The 21,462-nt window shown below is 43.4% G+C and overlaps 3 protein-coding genes across 5 annotated transcripts in view; 1 reads left to right on the top strand and 2 right to left on the bottom strand.

The window, feature by feature from the left end:
* The first annotated feature begins 314 nt into the window (after positions 1 to 314).
* On the top strand, positions 315 to 8,106 carry entpd5b (ectonucleoside triphosphate diphosphohydrolase 5b). Of its 2 annotated transcripts, XM_031866149.1 has the most exons (15): positions 315 to 341; positions 1,721 to 1,953; positions 2,137 to 2,187; positions 2,336 to 2,415; positions 2,669 to 2,812; positions 3,319 to 3,394; positions 3,867 to 3,902; positions 4,148 to 4,236; positions 4,329 to 4,411; positions 4,749 to 4,810; positions 5,202 to 5,303; positions 5,835 to 5,978; positions 6,284 to 6,340; positions 6,514 to 6,629; positions 7,495 to 8,106. In XM_031866149.1, the coding sequence occupies exons 2-15, from the start codon at positions 1,728 to 1,730 to the stop codon at positions 7,576 to 7,578; spliced, it is 1,350 nt and encodes a 449-aa protein (XP_031722009.1). In that variant the 5' UTR covers positions 315 to 341; positions 1,721 to 1,727; the 3' UTR covers positions 7,579 to 8,106. The 2 variants fall into 2 exon arrangements, with proteins under 2 accessions (XP_031722009.1, XP_031722010.1); XM_031866150.1 differs by lacking the exon at positions 2,137 to 2,187.
* Positions 7,714 to 17,180, bottom strand: znf410 (zinc finger protein 410). Its single transcript, XM_031866152.1, has 11 exons — positions 17,083 to 17,180; positions 16,675 to 16,898; positions 16,449 to 16,581; positions 14,386 to 14,562; positions 13,509 to 13,730; positions 11,608 to 11,767; positions 10,938 to 11,119; positions 10,356 to 10,445; positions 10,126 to 10,245; positions 9,064 to 9,183; positions 7,714 to 8,377 (listed from the first exon to the last, which is right to left on the bottom strand). Exons 2-11 carry the CDS (start codon positions 16,705 to 16,707, stop codon positions 8,277 to 8,279), a joined length of 1,338 nt encoding a protein of 445 aa, XP_031722012.1. The 5' UTR covers positions 16,708 to 16,898; positions 17,083 to 17,180; the 3' UTR covers positions 7,714 to 8,276.
* A 787-nt stretch (positions 17,181 to 17,967) lies between these two features.
* cipcb (CLOCK-interacting pacemaker b) overlaps positions 17,968 to 21,462 on the bottom strand; it is a 5,212-nt gene continuing 1,717 nt past the window's right edge. For both annotated transcript variants that reach the window (XM_031865889.1, XM_031865890.1), the window contains exon 4: positions 17,968 to 21,396. In XM_031865889.1, coding sequence (XP_031721749.1) covers positions 20,527 to 21,396 — 870 coding nt within the window. In that variant the 3' untranslated portion in view covers positions 17,968 to 20,526. The remainder of the gene's footprint in view (positions 21,397 to 21,462) is intronic.

The following is a 21,462-nucleotide window of genomic DNA, read 5'->3' as shown; positions in this document are numbered from 1 at the left end:
TCTGGTTCTGTTGCTATTCTATGTATTATTCATTACAAACTAAGCCAACACATTGGTATGCTGGGGTAAAGATCTAAATAATGCCTAATTAACTTCACAGACCAGAAGTAGTTGGTAATGTTTGAACTTGTTGTTGTGGTTCATCAATACACAGCCTGTAATTTAGCTGTAAGACTCAAAATACTGTTCATTAACAGAACAGGCTGTATATTTGTGCGCTATCTTGTTTTGTACTAAAGCACGTTTCACTCTAGAGACGTCCATTGGTGTGCACGAGACCGAAACACAGGTGACGTCACGACGAGTCGTCCGCGTGAGGACTAGTCGGACGTACCATCATGGTGAGCTCCGAGTGTTTAGAGTGCAGAAAGCACTTTAAATAAGTTAGCTAACGTTACAAATATCTCTACCGTGTTTTAGTTGTTTGTTCTAGGTACAACACGCAGTAATGTGCGGCTTTTAGCTAACGTAACTAGCTTGTTAAACTTCGGCGCCTAGCTTTGTTTAACGTAGCATTCTTACGCTAGCTGACGTAAGTTACGTCAGTAACGTCAATTGACTGAGAATTAACGTTAACGAAGAGCTATGTAACAGTTAATCCATATAACGCCAGATAGCCGTTCAAAGATACTCCACTTTCATTCCACTAACATAAACAACAACTGTATGGTAACGTTTTATTGGGGGAAAGTGTTGTAAAGTGTATTAAGGAGTGAAAACTAGTAAGCATACGTATTGGATAGACATTATTACGTAATCTACGTTGTTACTTTAGTCACGACAGTTGACTGTTGGTTAACGGCAACGCTAACGTTAGGTATAATGCTAACGTTACCGGTAAAACAGACAAAACGAGCAATTTATATAATTATTTATCACATATTTATTATTATTTATAATACATATATAAAAAAAAATATATATATAATTATTATTAATTGTTTATATTTATTTACAGAATAGCCACATAAAGATCCAGTCTATATACCTCCTATAGTCATGACAAGTTCAGTGTCTTATTCCCACAAACTAGTTCTATCAATTTATGAGGCCTGGTGTGTATTTTGTTGTTTAGCATTTTATAGCAAAGAGTAGCTTTAAATGAGCAAAAATCCAGGCCACAAATTAGAATGATGTCATGCTTAGCTTCTGAAACGTTTCAGTGATTAATAAATAATAAAGGGACAGAGGCTGGGGTTTGTCAGACAGTCCTTTAACACTAAACTAATTCCAACGGTGTGTCTAGCATTTCTATACATTTCTGTGACTTTCTCCAGACTTTAGCTCTAGTTAAAGCAGAGTGATTGTCTCAACAGGGGTTTCTCTCTGAGTATTGCCCGACTGAGGCTTTAAATAAATCTTCCTCACATTAGATATAGTTTTGTAGAGCGATGTTGAGACATGCTTGAGTTTCCGTGTATTGATCAAAGATCAAAGGATTTAAGTCCACCAAACATGGTGTTGATGCGATGCTTTCTAAATGGTTTGGAGGAGTTGACTCAGCAGGTGGAGAGGTTGATTTTGGGGTATGTCTGGTTGGTTGGAGAGTCTGACTGGGTGTGGTCTAATATAAATAACTATTGCTTCTTACGCCTCTGTCGCTTGTCTTGCTGTAATTTAACATCAGTCGGCATCAGTTTGAGCTGCTTCAGCCCCATTTAATAGAATAGCAGCTTTAAAGTGCTCCAACAAGAAGACCTTTCTTTGGTTGACTCTCCAGAGTGAAGATGAAGCTCACCGTGCCACTTCTACTCCTGGTCCTGCTCGCCGCTGCGGGGCTGAGCCGAGCCCGGGTCAAGACCTCTCTCCTGGACTTGACCAACAGCTTTGGGAGCATCCTTTCCAGACTGAGCCGACCGGCGAACCACAGCCGCATCTTCTATGCGGTGATGTTTGATGCGGGGAGCACAGGGACGCGCATCCATGTCTACACCTTCATCCAGAGTGACTCGGGTAATATTGGACGTATTCATCTTTAACACGTGTTATGAATATCTAGGGCGAGGGACGGGTAAAGTCACACGTGCATTTACTGCAGTCAGGGCTTCATGTAATGTATTTGCATGTCCTGTGATCAATTGATTTACAATGCAAACAGCAGAGCAACACACTGATTCGCTCTCTTCCTTTCCTCAGCATTCCCTCTGTCCTCACAGCCTCTACATCGTTCACCACAGGGGGACATAGGTTATACTTGACTGCATTTACTTTTGAAGAAATAATCCTATTTAATATATATATATATTCTGCATATGTATGCTAAGCAGATTTAGGCCTCTTAATGCTTTTAATAGCTGCTGCATATTTGATGTGGACGGATCTTGTATCTTTTTAGAGGAGCTGCCTATTTTGGACAACGAGATGTTCCACTCCATAAAGCCCGGTTTGTCGGCATATGCTGACTCTCCCGAAATGGTAAGTTCATTGTCAAATCGAATCAATTATATTGAGCTGAAGGACAAGGTCCGCCGGCTCTACATTGTGTTCAGAAACACTGCAGCCTCCCTCTGCGGGGAATCAAAGTAAGTAGGAAGTGAGAAAAAACTAAATGACAAACAAGTGAATAGTCAAGCAGCATAATAAGCAACACTTCGAGTGTTCTCTCAACTCTAACTAGTCACCCTGTTTGTCAAAAGGCTGCTCTGAGCATTGTCTGGTTTTTTTAAAGGCTGGACACACGGTGAGGATGTTGCTGAAGGTGGCCAAGAGGACGGTGCCTCGTCTGGAGTGGAAGAGGACTCCACTGGTCCTCAGAGCCACAGCTGGACTCCGGCTGCTGGCCGCAGATAAAGCCCGGGTTCTGTTGGAGCAGGTACAAGAGTGCAGCGGTACAGAGACACGACACACTGTCGAGACCTCTGTAAAGTGGAGCGCAGGTCTTTATCATAGGGGAGCTATTAGGCGCTACGTTGTCTGAAACTCTCGAGGCAAAGTGCAACCTCTTAATCCAGGTAGGTAGCAGGCAGGAAGGGGGGGGGAGCATTTCCAGTGCGATGGCAGGTGGTGCATAGACGAGAGAAAAAGTATGCTTATCAAAGCGGTGTGAGCTTAGTGGGGAAGGCTCTTGTGGAGGGGATAAGGTAGTAATGGATGGCCCTGGGGCACCTTGGAAGATTAATGATACTTTATTAATCCCCCTGAGGGAATTAATGAATCCCTTCAAGCGGAGGGCACCTCTGGATGAGCTGCCATTACAGTAGATAACATTAAGGCCATTTCTCTGCTGCTTTCCTGGGCGCCCTCATGCTCTCCTCCCCCCCCCTCTCAATCACTCATTCTGCCTCCCCTCCTCCTGCTCCTCCTCCTCTACCTCCACAGGTTCAACATGTGTTTGATGAATCTCCTTTTTTGGTCCCAGACAACAGCATCAGCATAATGAATGGCACATATGAAGGTAACGTCTGCCCCGACAAGCAACACATCTGTCACTTATCACAGCCACTCATGCTCTTTCTGCAGCACTTCGTAGGTGGCATCAGCGATGCGTCTGCCCTACTTTGTGTGCTGTGCACTTTCTATAAGGCGTGTCTCTGTTGACTGCAGACTGTTACGCTAAATTGCAGCAGATTACTGCGGCCTTTTGTGATGATGCTTAAGAAAATTGCTCTTCACCACAAAGTTGTTTGTGACCTTAAAAGTCTGTAATTATGTGGTGAGAAATTGGTGTTATTGTCTGTTGAGCCACAAGTGTTATTGATTTGTCAGCATTTCAAGCTTGTTTTTTCAGCATGATAGCTCTCACTCACGTGTTCGTACAAGCCGTGGCCTTTTTCATTTCTGTGATAATTTGTTGTCAGCTTTTCTCTTAAAATTGACTTGTGTGTTCAACCTGAAATTTTCTTGGTTTGCAAATCTCTCTAACGTAGGGATCCTGGCTTGGATATCTGTGAACTATCTGACAGGTGAGTACTGTAACCTCGTGTCTTTTTATAGACCCCCGCTTCACAAATATGTGCCGAATGCATACAACTATGATTTCGTTGCCTAAAGGGGGTAGCTCTGATCTTTATCGGGCTCCATATCTGGATGTTCTTACTCTTTGCTTGCACAGTCTGTGTCAAATAGGGCTTTTGAAGATAGCATCTAAGGTATAACTGATTAGCTCATCTCTGTTGGCTGCTGGATTAAAGCAGGAAACTGTTTTCAGGTCACCTGAACGCACAAACCAAGAAGACAGTGGGAATCCTGGATCTGGGAGGAGGATCCACGCAGATCACTTTCCTGCCAAAGCTGAGGGTCAGTTTTTGTTTTGCACGCTTTGAGATTTCTGTACAAATGAAAGTCTTTCGTGAATCGTCACACACTGTATCCTTCATATTTCACTGTAGAAAACCATTGAAAGTGTCCCTGTGGCTGATTACGTTGCCAGATTTGACATCTCCAACACGTCATTCGAATTGTACACTTACAGGTAACAGATGTGTTGATTAATGCATGTTTCATAAGATATATTAATCTTACATTTGACTGCATGAAGTCAATTCTTGATAAAATCTCTTATTAACCGTAATTTCCATCTGTTTTTTCTTAAATTGGCCTCCAGTAAAATGCCACTGACTTTAACTTTGTAACTTCACTTGCTTTGGTTTTTAATTAGGGGAACTTCTACTGTCTGTGTAGTCATGAGGATGTGAACACTGTGTGAAACCATTTGTTTGGCCTATTTTCAGAATGCCTTACTTGTTACGTACACAGTCTGTCCACTGGTTGGTTTTGTAACTGTACAACAATCCTTTCACTTCATCCAGTTACCTTGGACATGGACTGATGGCAGCGCGACTGGCCACACTGGGCGCTTTGGGTGCAGAAGGTAGTGTGCTGTACGGGGAGGGAAAGGTGCTCCTATGCCATTAGCTGTGGGTCGGTGTTGTTCACTGCGAGTGTGTCTGAGACAGACACTGAGACACAACAGTGAGTCAGTTCTCCAAGTTTTCTCTCGGGTGTTGTTTCCATCCTGGCCATTTCTGCAAACACTGAGTGGAGGAGGTAACAAGAGAGAGATGTTTTTCTTTCTCTGGGATGTACTTTCAAGTCTTTCTCTCTGATAAACAATTCAAGTGAGACCCTGAGATGAGTCACCGAAGGGCTTCAGAGGGAATCATGTCAGTGACTGAGTCAGACTCGCGCCGCGGTGACCAGTTGTGAAGCATTTAGAGCGAGTTAGGAGATTAACACAAGTGACGTCTTAACGCTCTTAACAGGGTTGGAGGGGCGTGTTTTTAAAAGTTCCTGCCTGCCAAAGAAGTTCAGGGATGAGTGGAGTTTTGGAGGGCTGACCTATCAAGTGAGCGGGGACCGAGATGGTACGTTCCTGTTTACCTAAAGTGTAATCAATCAAAGCTACTGTATAAAGAAATCCCCTTTGACTTTTATTGATGAGGTTAAACCTACGATTGTCAGACTACAAATTGTCTGACTACAGAGTGTGAATCTTTTGTGACGATAGAGAATCATCTGCAGTTATTCGGGCTGTCATCGACCAAAGAAATTCTTACTCGTCTCAGACTCTACAATTTTGTAGAGTAATCTATTAGTTGATTTAATCGACGGATCTGTAAGATTGAGCTTCTCTAAGATGAATCATGCAAAAGCACCACTTACAATCTTGTGTTTACTAGAGATGTGCTCACCTGTTTTCAGCATGAACGAGCATATAAATAATCGTAATGGACTCAATAAATCATAGTCGAAAAAGCCCAAAACTACCGATTCCCCTCGCAGTTATGTCTTCAGAGCCCATTAAAATGGACTTGAGTTGAATTACACGTCATGTCGTAATGTTTTTCCCACAGAAGACGTGTACTTTACACCACTGTGTCTGTTTTCTTCCCCAGGTTATGCAGCATACAAGCGTTGTTATCAGGAAGTACTTACGGTGGTGAAGGGGATTATTCATCAGCCGTACCAGCTCGAAGACAGCAATGTATTCTACGCATTCTCCTATTACTTTGACAGAGCTGTGGATGCGGGCCTTATCGGTTAGCACACACACACCCGCTGCACACGCCGTACATAATTATACAGACCTAGCAGGATGATATTACCCATTCCAGTGCAAGACAGAGGCAGGGAAGTGTGAGTCATCTGCACCCGTCTCAGTGGATTTGAAGAGCTATAGGTGTGTAGTTATTAGAGAAATTGCTATCCTCTGCCAGTCCGAGCTGAAAGGGCACACACTCTTTATTATTAATATTATGGAAATGTGCATGTGGATCTACCTTCTTAATGAACGGTGCAGCCTTTAAAATGTGTGGAAGATGACCCCAATCACCTCCTGTTGCAGATGGGGTCCAAGGAGGGATGCTGGAGGTCCGAGACTTCAAGAAGAGAGCTAAAGAAGGTGAGACGGGCAACGCATCCTTTCTGTGACAGATCTGCACCCTGTACTTGAGACACAGCGCGCATCTCAATAGTCTGGACCTGTGTCCTCGCTGCTATCTGAGATCCTACGCTCTCAGCAGAATACAGAGGATCATTCAACCTCACTGACATGACTCCCTTTTGCCTGCTCAGTGTGCAATAAGATGACCAAGTACCCCTCCAGCAGTCCTTTCCTGTGCATGGACATGACCTACATCACTTGTCTGCTCAAGGATGGATTCGGCTTCAAGGAGAGCACCGTGCTGCAGGTGAGCCTTACGCAACACAATCAGCTGGTTCGTGGTCTTGTTTTTAAGGTGGAATAGACACAAAGGAACATTTTCCCAAAGGTCGCGAGTCATTCTATAAACTACCCATGTTTGAAGGTGTGTAGCTCAGACTTAAGAGTTGTTCAAATCAAACTATTGAGTCACATTAAAAGACAAGCATTTTACATTATGATTATTTTTTTCGACACTATACTACGACCTCTTTAACAACCTTTTTACGACATACTTTTTTAGACTTATGATTATTTTATGACATATGACTTTTCTTTCAATAATATGCCTTATTTTATTTATTTTTTTTGTTTTACAACACTACTTTTTACTTTTTGAGGACATTCGAAACGATTTTTTGGTACTTTCGACATTATACGATTACTTTTAAATTACATAGAATACTGACTTATTTTACTTTTGTACTATGTCCTTTTTAAAAATCTTTACAACATATAGAGTTTTTTTCGACATACTATGCTATAACTTTAAAAAACGTTTACAACATACAATTTTTTTTAATACGTCCTTTTTATGACGTACTGTACTATGACTTCTAAGAAAATGTACATCCTATAACTGTACTTTTTTATGACCTATTATACTTTGACTAAAAAATAAATTTTTTATAGTATGTCAAACTTTAAAAAAATATATATATATAACATAATAAAAAAAACTATAGTAACAATACTATCATTTTTTTATATATATATATGTATATATAATATATACATATTACACAATACCAAAAAGTTAATAGAAAAAGTAAACAACACAAAGTTTCGGTTACTTTTTTTTATTTCAATAAATACAAAAGGCATTTGAGTGATCTGCTGCCCCCCCCCTCTAGTTGACCAAGAAAGTGAATAACGTGGAGGCCAGCTGGGCTTTGGGCGCCACGTTGGACCACTTCCACAACCTGAAGATCCACTGAGGCCGCGGCAGGAACACGGCACCGCCTCATCTGACGGCCCCAGACAGCCACCGCTTGTTTCATAAGGGCAGAACCAACCTCACGAGTAAAAAAAAAAAAGCAATTATTCTCAAGTGTAATATATTGAGCTGTAAATGAGCAACGTGTCGTTTTACTCGGAGAACAAGTGAAGCACTGGAGGTTGACGTTTGAGTGATGTTACCAATAACACTCCGTTAATGCAGCGTCGGGCATTACCGGCTACTCGGTTTGTTTGAGATTGATGTTTGTGTGTTTTGCTGGCTTGTTGTGCTACACCAGTGCATACATGTGATGTACAGTGCTTCAGTAGTAGTTAGGGGTAATGGGGATAATGGGGTATACACGTGTCTGGTACATTTAAATTTGACATTGTAGAAGTGGGATTATTTTCTATGAGACAACATCACTGCATTTTAACCTCACTGTTTACAAGGAGAATGTACACGGTCATTATATTTTCATAAACTTTTAAAACCCGTCTCAGTATTTCTTTGGGAGTATTTGTTTTCAAAAAACTTGAGGAAAAAAAGGTTGTTTGTACAAACTTTGCCGTTTCACGCACGTCAAAATAAAACCATCGTCGGTTGCTAATTACAAATATCTACAGGGGTGAAATTCGGCGATTCATCTATTTACACGTAGACGCGTCAGTGTGCGACGTTTCTTGCGACGGCGGCCTAAAGCAGCGTCACCACGTCATCTCCATACGCGTGGCCGTCGCTCGTCATCGTCACCAATTCATGTGGCTGAGAGAGAACGACCACGGAGTCTGCAGAGCCTGGAGGGAGAAACAGAGGAGTGCAGAGAGCAACATGAATGCTGGGTAATAGTGAGACATCGGTCTGTCGGTACGGACCTACAGTCATGAGAGGAAACGGCTTCCAGGGCCACAACTCTACTAAAACCTTTGTCCTTCAGTTTCTGCAAGCTCTCACCTGCTTATACCTTTTGGCTTTTATTAATGCTGACAGGGCAATATGGGAAATAATGAAGGCCATGCAAAGAAACCTAATACTGAGCCTATGAAAGAAGTACTCATCTTTAGGTATTACATATGGAATCTAAGCTTGTTTAAGCTATGAAGTTTAGATCAAAGAGAATATCATTCAAACTACTACTAATAATAATAATAATAATAATAATAATAATAATCCAGTGTACATTGGAGAAACAGCCCAGAAGATGATGTACAACACTGCACGGGGTGGATAAATATAACATGCATCAGAAACCATTAAACATTCATATTGAGGCCCAATAACGGACTGCAGTAGAATCGGCACCGTGTAACTTGTCTGTTGATAAAATATTATCGTGAGTAACGGTTCAAGAGTTGAATAAATCATAGTTGGGTTGCGACCAACCTCTGAGAATAACAACAGCAGGACTGATAGAAAGACGGAACAAGGCCGGACTGACGGCGTGTATTGGCGTTTCCCCGCCACAGCGTGTATGAAGGCCTACCTGGTGATCTCAGCATGGCGTGGTGAAGACTCATGGGTTCCACAGTCGTCGTGATGGTCACCATACCGTCTCCATTCACACCGTCCGCCTCCAGCAGACTGCTCTGCGTCAGAGCCTCTCCTGTACGAAGAGGAGAGCCACACACGCTGTACTTTAATCCACGGTTACAACTTACAGTCGGGAGAAATCGATGTTCAAAACGGTAATCTCGTTATCACTAACTTCTAAGTCCCTTTGACACTTGTGTGGATTTCTTTTTGGATTTTTCGGGGACTGTAGTTATTCCAACACAGACCGTCTACTTAATTATTCATCCAGTCACCATCTGTTTTGAAGCTGCATCTTCCTTTTACTAAAGACGAGCTTCTTCGTGGAGGCTGACCCGAATAAATCTGCTGTTTATAATTACGAGCGCTGGCAGCGGCTCCTCGGTAGTGATGCAGCGGCGGTGCTTCCCCGCTGCTACACATATCGTACAAGGAGGCAGATGTGACGTCTGCTCTCATTGTTTCACACCAATAAAATACATTTATTTAAACCCGTTTTGTACGATTAGACCATATGTTGGAACGTAGAGCGCTCATTGAGAAAGGATTTCCTCTGAAGAGGTAGCGACACGGACACTATGTGAACTTGGGGACGTTTCTCACAGCTGCAGCGGGAGATTTACTCAAGTATCCGATCATTTAACTTGTGAGGTGACGGCAAAGAGACATTTGAGTGAGGCACGAGAAGCTGGATTTAAGTTACGGTGCCACCATGACTTGGTGAAAACTTTCCCCGACACCCAACGATCTCACTCCTGCAGAAGTCTAAAGTCATTCAGCTACCGGCCACGAAGAATGAAAATTTTAAATGATACATTTTTAAGTGCTTAAAGCCGTTAATTATTCAAGAAATGTTCCAAAACAACTTAAACCAACACTATCTCTATGCACATTTTTTAAATGTATGGGCAGCTTGAAGCCACATAATCCAAGGATTAGCATAACCACCTACTGCACCGTGTGTGTGTGTGTGTGTGTGTGTGTGTGTGTGTGTGTGTGTGTGTGGGAAACAGACCTGTTTCTCTGCTTTCACTGCCAAGCCCCTCCTCCCCGTGTCTCTTCCTCATGTGGACGTTCCGGCTGCCGGACTGAGAGAACGTCTTCCCACAGATCCCACAGTGGTGAGGCTTCTCGCCTGGGAAACACAAGGGAGGGTACGTGACAACGCGCTATATCTGCTACCACCCGCGCTAATTACAAAAGAAAAGTGCTCAGCTGTACAGCTGTGAACCCGGTCCCACTCACCAGAATGTACGAGCATGTGTTTTCGGAGACTGGAATACTCCGCAAAGGATCGCCCACAGCCATCTGCTTCACACAAGAAAGGCTTCTCCCCTGAGAGCAGCCACACACACACACACACACACACACACACACACACATATAGATGAACTCAACAATATTAAGACTTAATGTAGTCATTTCTGGAGCCCACGGTGACAGCTGAGCTATTTAAAGGCACTAAAAGGTAACAAATGTAAGCATTATAAGGTAACATTATGGCGCACAGAGAGCTGTTCCTCCAGACGTGAGGGCACAAATATAAACACTGTAAAGTGTAGCTGGCCTCGAGATAGAAGTAGCAGACTGTGAGATAAGGCCATCAAAAAATCTTACCGTCACCCTAAATAAAATATGACAAGAGTACAGTTACTCATTACAGCAGTGAAATGGAGGCGCCAGTGCTGCTGACTCTTCAAATCTCCGGCCATGACCGCGCCAAGGAAGCATTAAATGAGCGGAGTCAAATGTCCTGAGTCAGTTATTGCTTCCAGCGCGTTTCGGGCCCTTTGTACGGCGAGTATCTCTCGCTCCCCCCCCCCCCACCTGTGTGTACGCGTCGGTGGTTCTTCAGGTTTCCAGCCGTGGTGAACTTCTTGCCACAGTTCTTCTCCTTGCAGATGAAGGGCTTCTCGCCGTTGTGGGTCCTCATGTGAACCTGCAGCCTCTGCAGCACGTAGAAACTCTTCCCGCAGCCCTCCGCGCCACACCTGAACATCCGGTCGTTCCTGGGAGCCGAGATAACCAAACGAACAGTGTCTCTCCCGGTGGGCGCGTTTCATTTTCTTTATATAATATAATATTATATAATACTATTTCTTGTTGTATATATGTTGTATGTAGATTAGCGGTGTCTTGTAAAGCTGTTTGTGGACTGAGGACAGTGGTTTGGATAAAATAATCTTCATGAAGAGGGAACAGAAGCACTTTAAAATGATACCTTGTTTTTCTAAAACCTGAAATATCTGGGTTGCATTTTGATTCAATAATGGCTTCGACGTTTCCATTAACAGCTAAGATAATTGCGAGTGTAATTACTTGAATAAAAGCAGTAAGCTCAATTAGCTGCAAGCTTGCATTATTATTTTTCAATTTGGAAAATTGATCCTCGAAAGCCAGGATTATCACAGGTTCATGCTTTGGAAATGGCTTCTTGTTGCAACTGCTGCCTGAATCCATTACGTTCCCTCATGTGTGTGTGTGAGAGTCATGCTACCTGTGTGTTTTGAGGTGGTATTTGAGGTGAGCGGGCCAGGTGAACGTCCTGCAGCAGCCCTCAAACGAGCAGCGGAGGATCTGCTTGGAGAGCGGGCGGCTGGCTCTAGACTGCAGCTCTCGCTTGTCCCCGTCTGCTGTCAAACTGTGTGTGTGATCACCTAGGAAACAAGAGGAAGGAAGCAGAAAACAATAAAGGAGTTGTGAGGTGGCCGGTCCCCGGGGCCCCCGGCTGCAGCCAATCACATCGAGTACCGAGACCTGCCGAACAAACCGCAGCCCGAAAAAGAAACAACCAACCGAAGCTGAATGCAATCACTCCCTTTTCACCTGCCCGGACCCCCCCCCCCGCCGTGAATGCATTTAACAGGTCGAATTCAGCTTACGGCGTGCCGGCAGTAATGCATCTATAACGGATACCCCACTGCTGAGGGAACTAGTCTAATCTACAGCCAGTTAGTGGGAGGGCGGCCGTCACACTGGCTGAGAGAGTGGAGTTTCAGTCCCACACTGAAACCACTTGCAGTCTGCTGCAGACATTTTACCCGACAGTGAACCAATGATTTTACACCCCTTCTAGCTCAGAATAAGACACGTTTTCTCAATGTGCCACAAAGTGTTCTACACACCACGCTTTGCTCCCTTTGATCGTGTCGAAGGCATCCTAAATAAATGTTTCCTTCCTTCCTTCGCTAACTGTTCTCACTCGACAGAAAAATAATGAGGTGGAAGATAAATGTTGAGAGATCCTAATGAGGGAAGAACACCTGTGCTAAGAACGTCCATCTGAACATAAACGAGGTTACACGATCGCCTGACAACATGCAGTGATAGTGACGCAGCAGTTTATGCATTCCGAGTAGAAGAGCATAAACCAGTGAGATCACGGTCGGGGAGGGAGGACATATACTGGGAGAGAGCACAGACGGGAATAAACTTCACTCTCGTGTCTTTTTTTCTAAGCAGGACCTCCGGCTGCAATTGGGCTCAGTTCAAAGATCAGAGATGTAGCTCGGAGTCGTGGTCTCTTGAGGTCACGGGCAAATCATTTTTATCTATCAGGTAGCTTGTAGAGGGAAGTTAAAAGAGAGGTTGTGATGAAGTCCGGACTCCTGGTGTGGGTCAACAGCTCGGTGCATGATCAGAGAAGATAGCTTCACAGTTAAAAGAGTGAGAAGAGGTTAAGAAAAAGTAAGCAAGCAAGATGTTAGGATTTTTGTCAAGTGAAGAAGTTGGATTAAACAACGTTTGATCATCATGAAAAAGTATAAAAGTCATAAAAAGTCATATTATAGTATGTCTAAAAATGTAAAGTCATAGTATAGGATGTTGTTAAAACATCATAGTATAGTATTTCATTAAATGTTATACTGTCTTTGAAATCTCGTGTCCTGTGTTGTCTGTCTGGTTACTTCTCTTCCCTGACGTCTAACCTGCGTCTGTCTGTCTGATCCCCACGTTGCCTCTCTGCAGCATTAATCATCAGATCATCAGACACACTGCAACAACAAGTGCTGAAGCCCGATCAACACTTCACCACAATGTGCCGTTTAGATCTCCGCTTGCTGTCAGACTTGTAAATGTGTGAATCTGTGACGACAAAGTTACAAATTCCTTTTGATTTGAGGACTTTTGATGAGAAGTGTTGAACACAGTCTCAGTCCGTGTTGATTAATCTCATCACTGATCTCATTCCTCGTCTTTCTGTGTCTGATGCCGTCTCCAAGTAGACCGGTGGATCTTATCTCACCAGAACTATGTGCAGCTTCTTGTCAACAGTCTTTATTTTCTTTCTTTTAATGTTAAATACATCAGACGGGTTGTGATGGACATGCAAACAGCCCTGCACATATACAAGAACAGCAGCAGCTTGTTCTGAGGAGTCTTTTTTTGTGACTTTACCGTTACTGACACTTGCAGCTCTGGCGTCCTGGCTGGCCTTGGCGTCTCTGGCGAGCTGTGCTCGCGTTGCGGCGATCAGGCTGTCGTGTGCCAGCTCCTGCACCCGCAGGTACCACGGAGCGCTGCCGTCGATCCCGTAGTCCCCTGACGAGACCCCCTCATCGTCATCCTCGCCGCCGCCGTCTGCGGCGAAGATCAGGGACTCTGAGGAGGCTGTGATGCCTGAGAGGGAAGAAGAAGAAGAAGAAGAAGAAGCGGGAGAAGAAGAAGAAGAAGAAGAAGAAGAAGAAGAAGAAGAAGAAGAAGGAGGAGGAGGAGGAGGAGGAGGAGGAGCATGAATTCAAAGCCAGTGCAACATTCTGCATGAGCGTCAATGGCCTGAGCCCCTCGAGGTCACAATTCTGAATTATTGTCGTCACGTCATGCTCAGCAATGTTAGAGATTCATTCTGAAAGGCTGAGAGGAAACATTGAAAAAGTACATAAACACGATTCTTCTTTATTCATGATTTGAATTCAATGCCACAGGAGACAGAAAGTGATTCTTGTTGCTGAAAATCCTTTTCTATGCTTCTCGTCGCTCACTGAGTCACAGACAGAACACGGCGCGCTGCACAAAAGCTGCATGTTAGAGACTAAAATACATTTTTTCGGGCTGTGCTGCCAAAAGGTCCGATGAACCAAGAGAGCGTGTTTGCAAAGGATCATTTCTTCAGCCCAAAAATAAGTCACGACTCCTCGTGAAAATGTGTCACCCCATTTGCTTTCTAGCATCCCGAGCAAGACACGAAGCGCTGACACACGATCAGATTTAGAGTCGTTAATGAATACACCGGGGACTCTGAGGAGGTTTAAGGCTTGGGTTTAGAGCTCCTTACCTTTTGCGAGGTTCAGCAGGACATAAGAAGTGCTGTCTGACTGCTGGAGGTCATGGAGGATGGGGGGGGGGCTGGGCGGGTGAGAGTGCGTCTGGACCACCAGCGGGCTTCGCCCTGACACCCCTGTGAACTCCAACAGCGACGGAGAACTCTCCGGCTCGTGGCTCAGGCCTCCATCTGAGGAGAAAACCAGCGCTCGTTAGTCGGCGAGTCAATATCCAAAATAATCAAACTATGGTTTAAAAATAGGAGCGATTACTTTAGTGGCACAAACATAGATGTAAAAATAACACTTTCAATTATGTAACGGACAAATATAAACACATCTGTGTTTGCTTACAAGAAAACACCACAGGGTACCTTTAATGTATAAATACCTCCATTCTTAAATCTATTGTTAGTTACATCATTCCTCTCTAAATGTTTTTACAGGGAACCAGACACGACGTGTCCTAATGAGCATCTGTCCATCCAAATGGAGAAGCTGTGGGCGCTGAAGAGTCTAAAACAAATAATAATAATAATCCTATTTTCTGCAGCAGTCAGGGAGCTCGTCGGATCTAAAGGGAATCTTGATCCACATCTAAAGAGCCTGGAGATGTTGTGAAACAGGGATAATATCCACAAACCTACAACACTGTGAAATGTGTGTACAGAGATGAAGGAGAGCCGGCACAGTCGGGGATTTTTAATTCTTATTGACGTTCTCATATTTCTTTATGCATTTTGAACTCTTATTACTCAAATCATACTTTGAGCTAGAAACTCCGTTTAGACTTTAAAATGTTCCACAACTTTCATACATTGAGTATTAATCAACTTTTAAACCTCGCTTTTTAAAATATGCAACGTTAGTTGAAGCGTAGTAAATGTAGTAGATGTTTAGAGTTAAAATCTTCTTTAAAAATGATCTTAAACTCGCTCTCATTCCCACAGTTTTTACTCTTTGAATATAATTGTAACTTCAACGCGAAGAACAACATGTGTTCTTTCATACAATGTAGCAATGGAAGCAAACAGACTTATCAAATATGGCAACGTTAGCCTGAACGTGACAGAGCACCAAGGAGCGAGAGAGAGAGAGAGAGAGAGAACGTTACAATAGAGTGCTGCAGGAAGTCCTAAAACCAAGAGATGAGTCAGCATTTTTGCAGTTCCTGTTCCCTCACTTTGAAATCAGCTGTTTTGTTTTAATGAGTTTCTGGTTAGATGCCTGACATAATAGATTTTAACATTTTGTGGTAGGATATAAAATATGTCAGTAAATATCCTTCTTGTGAATGTTGAAGCTTAAAAACGTTGGTTGCAAACAAAAGACTAAACAACTAAACGTCATCACGACGACTCGTCCTTCACAGCCTCGCTGTGTTTACTCGCTCTCATTCGACCGAGGTGGACTTCGTTTAAAGCCCAACGTTAACTTTTTACTTCTGTTTAATGCCTTCGTGCTTAAAAAAAAAACATAAGGTGGCGTTCATTTGTGAAGATTATCTTTCCATGTATAAGTATCGTACACTTTTGTTCGCTACGGAGCTTATTTTTTCTGCAATAACCCAATTTTGTGGAGGGAACCGGGTCAAAGCTGACATCCTACACAAACACGTCACCCCTGCAGCACTACATGTTCCACATTCACGCATTATTCAACTTTTAAAGACAACAAACCGGTTTAGCACATCCAGCAGTAACAGAGGACCATAAATATTCATTTGTAGTCGTGTTTCGGGCCGCCTGGTGAAAGGAATCCAATATCAACTCTCCTTTAGTTCTGTATTTGGTCTCTACCAACCCCTGAGGACAATATCTGGCTTTCTAGCTGCTAAAGACTCCACTATGTATGTCAGCTAGTCACGATCTGTGTCTGTCTGCTGTTTGGTGCAGAGCAGGTAGAAGCAAGTAGCTGCCTACTGCATCCAAAAACAATGCAGTGAGAGCGGTGAGAGCCGAGATGGAGATGCAGATCCAGTTGATGTTACTCTGTAAGTTCATCAAGTGAGTTGCATACTACCGCTAGTTCTTTGGACCTGTGGAGGACAGAACAGGAGCAGTGAGAGGCTGCTCACCTGTGAGCTCCAGCGGGCTGCACAGCGAGCTCTCCGCTGGACTCAGCAGAGGCAGACACGAGTGTTTGGACCCCAAGTCCTCCAGAACCTGCACCAACGGGATGGACGCGTTCTGCACAAACTGCACCAGCAGCTGGATAAAAGAGAGAAGAAGAAGAACCACAGCATGCAATGAATGATCGACTCTTATCTAAAAGCACGACGGTGATGACAATGATGAACTCACCTCTGGTTTGGAGTCGAGCTCATCAGAAAGCATGGGTCACCCTGTGTGGAACCTGCAGACATCAACACTGACCCACCAAACGCATACACACGTGTTCCACGAGTCAGGCTCAGGTCTGATCAAAACATCATGCGTACCTCAAACTAGACCTGCTAAACGTGAGACTCTCGGTCGGTCATGAGGATGAGGTGCAGGTCATCTTTGCGCCAAAACCATCGCACAATCTGAGGGCAAATAAACAGATGAGAGGCTATATTGTTAGCTAGCAGGGTTAGCAGTTACCAAACTCGCTACCGAGGCTAACAGACAGCCGTTAGCTGCCCGGTGTCAAATACCAACGGCTGACGATACACTGTACGTGTATTTAACGTCGTTAAATCGTTGGTAACGTGACATTATTCCGTTTACCTTGTTATTAGTTGTGTAACTGAGCTAAAGAATGTAGTAAGAGTCCTATTCCTCTTCTTCTTCTTTGTTTTTTTTAACGTGTAGCTGACATTCCTTGGTGTCGCATTACCGCCACCTAGTGGAGGGAGCTGTCACCTACAGCTTCTGGGTTTATTATTATTCCCTTTTCCGGTCTCCGCCGACAGATGTTGCGTCGTCGGCGCCACCTAGGGGTCAAAACTATAAACTACAATGTAAAGAGAGAAATCAGAAAAACAGAAAGTTATTGAAGAATGATTAGGTCTAGAAGAAATATACATGAATTGATTACATAATTGTTTTTTATTTTATATATTAAAGCGGTGGTGTACAGAGGCTGCAGCCAAATTCAATGTATTAATAAGAAACGGATAAAAAGATAATTTGCTGCACATTAATCAAGATCAAATGGTGAATCCTCTGTATTTTACCACATGTGTACAAACTCCTGTCTAGTACTACTGGTATCAATGTGTCACATATGTTTTTATGATTCAGGGGTATTTACAAGTACAGAGATTGAGTTCCAAAAATGTAAAGAATACATTTCCAAAATATTTGACTGAAGAGGAATAGATGCATAACAGGCTTTGTGGCTCCTGGCGTGTACATATCTTGAGTTCCACACATTGTTCACAGTGTTTGTGATGTAAGAGCAAACATTTAACTTCTCACTTTCTCTTTGCTCGTGCAATGAGTGTGTGGAAAACTCCCAAAATAAACATCTGTCTTCCTCCTTCTCACCTCCATCCAAGATTCAAAACTTAACGCTCCTTTTAGTGTTTGTCTGAACTGATACACTACATAAAGCAGTACCAATAATCTGGAAGAGATTAGGCATATCACATCATACCCAACAAAAACTGATTCTTTGGAATGACATTTATTATACCAGCAATGTATGACAAAAAGCATGTTACATCAAACCTTGATTGTTATAGCTGAAGTACCGTTATAAGATGTTCCAAACTGTTAGACATGAAACATGTTTTTGTAAAGTCCCACAAGGATTTAAACAGCTTTCTGCATTTATGTCTTTAGTACAAATGATTGCCAGATAGCCCCACTACGTCCATTAATAGAAGTGTTCATGTTCCCACAACAATTCACACTGTTTCACGTTAAAAAACAAATTATTTGAGCTAAATATTTTGTACGAGCAAAGCCGGTCTCGACTCTTTTTCAATTAACTTCTTGTCTTGAAAGTTAAAAACATGACACATATATTTAGAGACTTGTAGTTCAGTCACAGAAGCAGTAAATTTAACTTTAGATCACAGTGAGCGGAGCTACTTTATAATATGTTGATGCTTTATTAAAGGCTGATGGCAGCAAATGAGGAAACCACCTAAAAAAAAGACGAGATGACCGGTGTGTCATTTTCAGCAAAAATGTCATTGATCTTTTTATATTTCCATATAATTTATTCCACTGGCAGTGAACCAGAATCGAAAAACAGCAAGATCTCATTTCAGCAGCAGCCTACAGGAACCTTTAATTAAGAAAGAAAAACATTAATACCAAGAATATATCCCTCATCTTTCCTCTGATTGAGGAGGAATTGTCTGCAAAAGTAGAAATGAGTTGTGTAAGAAGTTTTGATCTCGTAGTTTGAGTTTAGATGGATTTATGTTGCTGGTGGAAGAAATTCACAATAAGCATCGGTAGAGGCTCGACGCTGTGGCTGTTAAAAGAGCTCAAACAAGCTGACGTTTGCATTTCACCAAAGAAAGACCAAAATAGTGCCGGTAGTCTCGCTGCTGTGCCATATAAAAAGGTTTTCTTTTCCATGAATCAAAAAATATTTTCACAATGAGCCAACTGTGCTTTGATTTGAGGAAAAAGAAAGTGACTCACTTAAAAGCCACGTGGGTTATGTCATGAAAGAATTTCTATTATTTCTGCAATTTCTTTTTTCTCTCGTTTGGGAAACTCGCGTCATTAGCAAACCAGCACAAAATAACACATGTAGCTTCCTTCATGAATGAATTATGGGCTTGTCTGAACATCTGCTGGATAAAAAAAATAAAACTAGTACAGTCAGCATGTTTTTCTCTGTGTCTTTGGCTGCTTCACAATCGCTTGAATCACATTCATCATAGTGGGAAGACACAAGATGCTCGGAGCACTGGACTCAGACTCCGAGCAAGGCATCACAAAGCTCTTGTTCCTGTAGTTCTTTCTTTTTCAAATAAAAGAATAGAAACCTGGACTCATGAGGCCTGAAGCTGAGCTGAGCATCAAGAAAACTGACTGCTCCTGTATGACACATTCATCCAAACATAAAAATCTGCACTGAAGTTAGAGTAAACACAAAAACAACCCCAAAGAAGTGACTGATGAACTACAGGAAGCACGCAGAGATGTTATTGGAAAATGTGCTTTACTTCCAGCCAGTTTGTACAGTAACACAGCCGCCATCAACATGATGGGAACGCTCAACTTGAAATCATCAACGTGCCAAATCTTTCACATCAAGTTTGAAAATGCAGCAAAAAACTAAAAAAAAAAAAAAAAAAAAAAGACACTTTAGGCATGTTTGTCTATTTATAGACGCTGACTGGACACATTCTACGTGACATGAGAACGTTTACTTTGATATTGTAAGTGCTGAATAAAGTAATTCATATTATGTACACACTTTGGCGGATGTCTGTTAAGCAGTATGAGTGGAACACAGCTTAGAGAACTACCATGAATGATGCAAAGACTGTTGTCAACTTAACTCAATGTAGTGAGACAGTCTGTCCCCTAGCATGCACTGTTAAATTAAACGTTTACACATCAGGTCTTTAAGCTTTCAGATTCGGAGCCTGTATTGTGCTGTCAGTTTTGCGTTTGTTTGCCGCATCATGTTTTGGATCCAAATCTCTCAGAGTCTTGATTGCAGATCAGTGAGCTGTGGCTTTGTTGGACCGTAGATCCCGAACATAACAAGCAGGTGGATGTTTGGATGATTAAGCTCGTTGAATCGGTGACAGAAGCCATTAAAGAGAGGACTGTGTGACCGTGCAAACCTGTGATTAGCTGCCTTTTCACAAATTCTGTAGCAAAGGGGTAGCATTGTTTGCTTTGTTTCTTGCATTACAAATACAGACTGCTGACTAACATCACCTCTCACACAGGTTCAGAACATATGTGCATGTTGGCAGTCAACTGTCCACCAGCTACAGTCTTAACGAGGAGTTCAAGTGCAACTTTTAACAGTAACAAAAAGTCTTTATCCGCACCAATTCTTTGAGGTTGGCTTGGTGTGTCAGGACCCTAAGGCAGCCCAAATGTAGGCCACAGGACTGTGGGGGGATGTGTATTGCGAAGCACATTACTGTCGGTCCATCTGTCTCTATACACTCCAACCCCCCCCAAACCATGGCCTTCCTGTCCCGATCTCAGTCTAAAGGATTACTGCCCAGCACTAGTCTGGGTCTAATCTGCCTTTAAGCTGGTCTGAGCAGCTCTCTCCCTCCCTTCCTCTCGGTCTTCCTCCTGTAGCTCGGCCTGCAGCTTAACCCAGACGTCGGCGTCTCCGCCACACAGAGCCTGAAGGAACAACTCCGTGTGTTCTTTTAGCCGGTTTAGATCGCTCTGGGTGCGTCGGTTCTGCCGGTGCAGCTCCTTGGTGCGCAGCGCGATATCGAGCAGGCCAGATTTGCTCAGGATGTTGTACGTGTTGCAGAAGCGCTTCCTCTTTGCATCGACACCACTGTCACTGTGTTTACTTTCTCCCGATGAGCCAGTGGCTTGAGTAACAGACAAGGAGGTGGAGATCTCTGCCTGGCTGACAACAGATGAAGGCCTCTCACTGGCAGGGCTGCTGCTGGCACTGGGTTCTGTTGTGGGGAGAGAGAGTCGGCTCTGGTCCAGAGGAGACGTGGTGCTGGGTGTAGCGGTTGAGCCAGAGTTACTAGCACCACCACTCAGGTTTCTCTTCTGCTTCGGTCTCTGACAGTGTTCCCGGTTGTTGGAGCTCAAACTGCTGCTACCCCTCTCTGACCCAGAAGAGGAGGAGGAGGAGGAGTGAAAAGAAGACGAGGTGGAGGAAGATGAGGAAGCAGTTCCTCTCCCTGAGGAACTCGAGTCCCCGGGATGTGGGGCGATCTTGGGGTAGGATTTCAGGATTGGAAGATACTTCTTAGGGCGCCTGTGTCTAGAGGAGGTCTCTTTGGAGGCTGGGGAAGCTTGATGAGAGACCACAGGCTGAAGAAAGACCACCTGAGGCTGCTGGACCACCGGCTGAACCACCTCCACTGTGGGACTAAACCTCCAGGGCTTCAGAGCAGGAGAAGTATCTCGAGGCTGCAAAGGCAAAGAATTCAAATCTCTCTCTCTCTCTCTCTCTCTCTCTCTCTCTCTCTCTCTCTC

The sequence above is a fragment of the Anarrhichthys ocellatus genome, unplaced genomic scaffold (assembly GCF_004355925.1).
Source record: "Anarrhichthys ocellatus isolate YVR2014 unplaced genomic scaffold, GSC_Weel_1.0 scaffold34, whole genome shotgun sequence".
NCBI classification, from domain to species: Eukaryota; Metazoa; Chordata; class Actinopteri; order Perciformes; family Anarhichadidae; genus Anarrhichthys; species Anarrhichthys ocellatus.
Note: the sequence above shows the minus strand (reverse complement) of the source record. Positions and strands in the feature narration are given on the sequence as shown.